Below are 3,571 nucleotides of genomic sequence, written 5' to 3'. Positions count from 1 at the left end.
AGCTAGGTACTATAACTTCAAAGATGGTTTCTTTTTCTTTTTCTTTTCATCTGCTGCAATTTTTAGCTTAACTTCTTCGACTGGAAGTGCTCCCAGCTTCTTCTTCTTTGCCTTTTTCACTTTTTCTTTAATTGCTTCAATATCAATTTTTGTTTCAGAAGGAGCTATGAAATAAGAGATATTACTATTATGTTATACATTGTATGACTAATGTTTTAGTACCCAACATTTCGCAAACATCAAGTAGGCCCAGTAGAAACATGACATCAAGCATGCCATAAAACTCTTACAAACTTTTGTGACCAAGTTACAGTCAGCCCTTCTTTTACACGGATTTTTAATACACGGATTCAAGCATCCACGGTTTGAAAATGTTCAAAAAAAGTTTAAATTTCAAATATCAAACCTTGATTTTCCATTTTTTTCATAAGGGACACAATTTTGCTATGTCATTATTTAATGGGACTTGAGCATGCACAGATTTTGTTATCCAAGGGGGATCTTGGAACCATAGCCCAGAGTATAACAAGGGTCCACTGTATTAAATATATGAGGCATGTGTTGCCCACCCAGAAGTTCTTGAATTCCAGCTACCATCAGAGTCATCCAACAGAATCAATGCCACAGATGAGCTACTCCCAAAATGTCTAGAGAACCAGTAAACTAATGTCATGTTCCAAATCCAAGAATCCCTGGTATATTACCAATTCAAACATATTATGTGCAGCAACCCAGGCAAGCACAGGTAATCCCTCACAGTCAAGTTATTTTTTTAGAAGTATAATATTTAGATCAAGCCAGAGTGCAATAGACTGAAATGTTGGATCCTACTTCATTTCTGCTGACTAACACATTCTGAATAGAGTTTTTCTTAGATCAATTCAAATGCAGCCCACAACTCTACCTTTCTGCTGTTCTGGAGTTTCCCAACTGCCCATAATACAAGGGGTGTGCATGTGAGAATTAATAACTATGGCCCTATACAGACAGGCCAAAATAAAGCTGTTTCAGGTCACTTTGGAGGTATGGTGTTTCAATGATGCATGCGTCCTAAGAGTCTGGAAGCTGAACCAAAGCTGCACCCCAGTCCTTAGGACTGGAGCGTGGCTTTGGAGCGGCTTCTGGACTCTTAGGATGCATGTATCATTTAAACAGCATATTTGCAAAGTGACTGTGACTCGAAGCAGCTTTATTTTGGCCTGTCTGTATCAGGCCTATTTTTCTCCTCATTCGCCATGCACTCTCCTTTTCTGGCTCACAAGCCTCCTATGAGTAAGGAGTGTACTCCACCCAAAAAGAGGTTCTGGATCCAGCCCAGTTAATCCCAATCTGAATAATGAGCAACTGGTTTCCTTGTTTTATCTCATTAGTTACACATACTTGACGTGCCCAGCGCAACAGAACATAAATGGCTTTTTGGAGAACCAAATAGCCTGAAAAGCAGTTTGATATGCATCATGTTATCTACAAGGATATCTAAGATGCTGTATCTTGACAGCAGATTGATTAATCTCAATACTTGTCTAGTTAAATACTATTTACTATTTTGAAGATTTCAAAGAGCTTTTTCATTATTGTAGACTAACCTTTTCTATGTTTTATATTTATGAATTAGTTCTGAGGCAGATTTCAAGTTGCAACAAAGACTGTTTCCGTTAAGCCACATTATCACCTGTTAAATATTCTCAGTTTAACTATTTTATAGCAAAAAAATATTGGAATTATCCAGGTTGTTTCATTAATCATAGACTGATCTAGTACTGGAGCCCAGACAACCTGAAAAAACAGATGTATACATAAATACAGACAAAATATGATTTTTGTAATGCTAGAATGTTGTCACATAGTTTATTATGCTTGAATTAAGACAACATACAAATGTTAGGCTTTTGGCAGTGGCAAAAAATACACAAAAGTAAAAATTTCTGAACGGGGCTTATAAAAAGACAGCGAGGCCAAACTTACTTTTTCTTCTGTGTTTACAGCTGGTTTTTCCTTAGGGGGAATAAAAGCTTTGTTCCTCTCCTCTTGTCTTCTGCTGACTGCCTCAGCTTGTTTTGCTAATGTGTCGTTAAAGTGAACATCTCAGGAATCAACATACAAAAAATAGATGTTGTCTTAAAGTCTTAAAAGAAATAGGGATCTGTAGCCCTCCATTGTTTTTAACTGAGCTCCCCACATCTTTACCATCCTCATGCTGGCTAGATGTCGGACTTATAGTACACATTTGGAAGGCCATGTGATTCCACATCAATGTTTTAAGGTAACTTCAACAAGACAAATATTTTAACCTTTATCTTTCTACTCTTACGCGTTCTTTTGACTTCCTTCAAGAAATATTCACCACTTGCAATTCTTTATCGATCTGAAAAATAATGCTTAGGATTAGAAATGTTCTACACCGTAGATGTGCCATATCTCTCATTTAGCAACAATTAAATTAATTAAAAAAATCAGAAAGACAAAGCCACTCAGAACTATATGTGGCAAATTCTGTAGCTGAAGTTAAACAGAATGTAATAAAACTACAAACAAATGTCCAAAGGAAAACATGGTATGATACATAAGGAATGCTTGCTTCATGTACCTAATAAATAGCAAGTTTTTAGGGGTAGCAAGTACATGGTGACCTCGGGTTACGAAATATTCGTAAAGCGGCCGCTTTCGTAACCCGAAAACGCTTCGTAAGCCCGAATTGCCATAGGCGCTAATGGGGGAAAGCCGCGATTCCATGCGAAAAAGCCGAAAAAACCACCAAAAGTTTTCTGTAACCAAAAAAACATTCAACCCGAAACAATAATTCCCTATGGGATTTTTCGTATCCCGAAAATTTCGTAACTGGGTATTTCGATCTCCAGAGGTACCCACTGTACTTTTTTGTAATTTTTAAAGAACATTCAGCTTTTAATACATAGAATATAATTCTGAAAGGCAATAATTTATCAAATAGAATTAACTATTTTTAATCTTACTCAAAATTGGTTCTTAGTACATCACTGCCATGATAATATGTATCTTGCCCAAACACCACACACATAAGTGGTGAGGTGTCTGGAGAGCAAATCACAGGCTGAACTCTCACTAGAAGCTGAAATGACTAAATGAGGTACTGTACTTATATACATCATGAGATGACAGGCCTCTTTAGAAAGACGTAATTTCCATAGTGGAAAGCAGAAGGAAAGCAGGTAACACATTACATATGATTGAATCCATTTAAAAAAAAAAGCCCAAAACCTTTACTATGCAAGTCCTAGGCAGGACTGGAGATGACGAGGCTGCATCCACAGTGCAGAAATAATCCCGTTTCAAACACACTTTAACTGCTCTGGCACCATGTACTGGAATTCTGGAACTGTAGTTTGTGAAACATTTATCCTTCTCTGTTAGAGTTTTTGGTGGCACAACAAACTACAGTTCCCAAATTCGACCATATCTTTCTTCAGGGCATTTATCGTTCCATCGCATGTAGGGTTGCTGCATCAAAAGATTTCACGGTGGTGGTGTGTATTAAACAAGCGCGGTGGTGGTGGTATGGACATGACTAATGATGAGGTAGGGGAGCTTGTCG

The 3,571-nt window shown here is 37.5% G+C and overlaps 1 protein-coding gene across 1 annotated transcript in view; it reads right to left on the bottom strand.

Moving 5' to 3' along the window:
• Nucleotides 1-6: 6 nt before the first annotated feature.
• Nucleotides 7-3,571, bottom strand: part of KRR1 (KRR1 small subunit processome component homolog) — a 23,539-nt gene continuing 19,974 nt past the window's right edge. Inside the window, exons 10-11 of the mRNA XM_042470569.1 lie at nucleotides 1,962-2,060; nucleotides 7-164 (exon numbers count right to left, since the gene is read on the bottom strand). Coding sequence (XP_042326503.1) covers nucleotides 10-164; nucleotides 1,962-2,060 — 254 coding nt within the window. The 3' untranslated portion in view covers nucleotides 7-9. The remainder of the gene's footprint in view (nucleotides 165-1,961; nucleotides 2,061-3,571) is intronic.

Source organism: Sceloporus undulatus, chromosome 5, assembly GCF_019175285.1.
Source record: "Sceloporus undulatus isolate JIND9_A2432 ecotype Alabama chromosome 5, SceUnd_v1.1, whole genome shotgun sequence".
Classification (NCBI taxonomy): domain Eukaryota; kingdom Metazoa; phylum Chordata; class Lepidosauria; order Squamata; family Phrynosomatidae; genus Sceloporus; species Sceloporus undulatus.
This window is presented reverse-complemented; position numbering and strand designations above follow the sequence as displayed.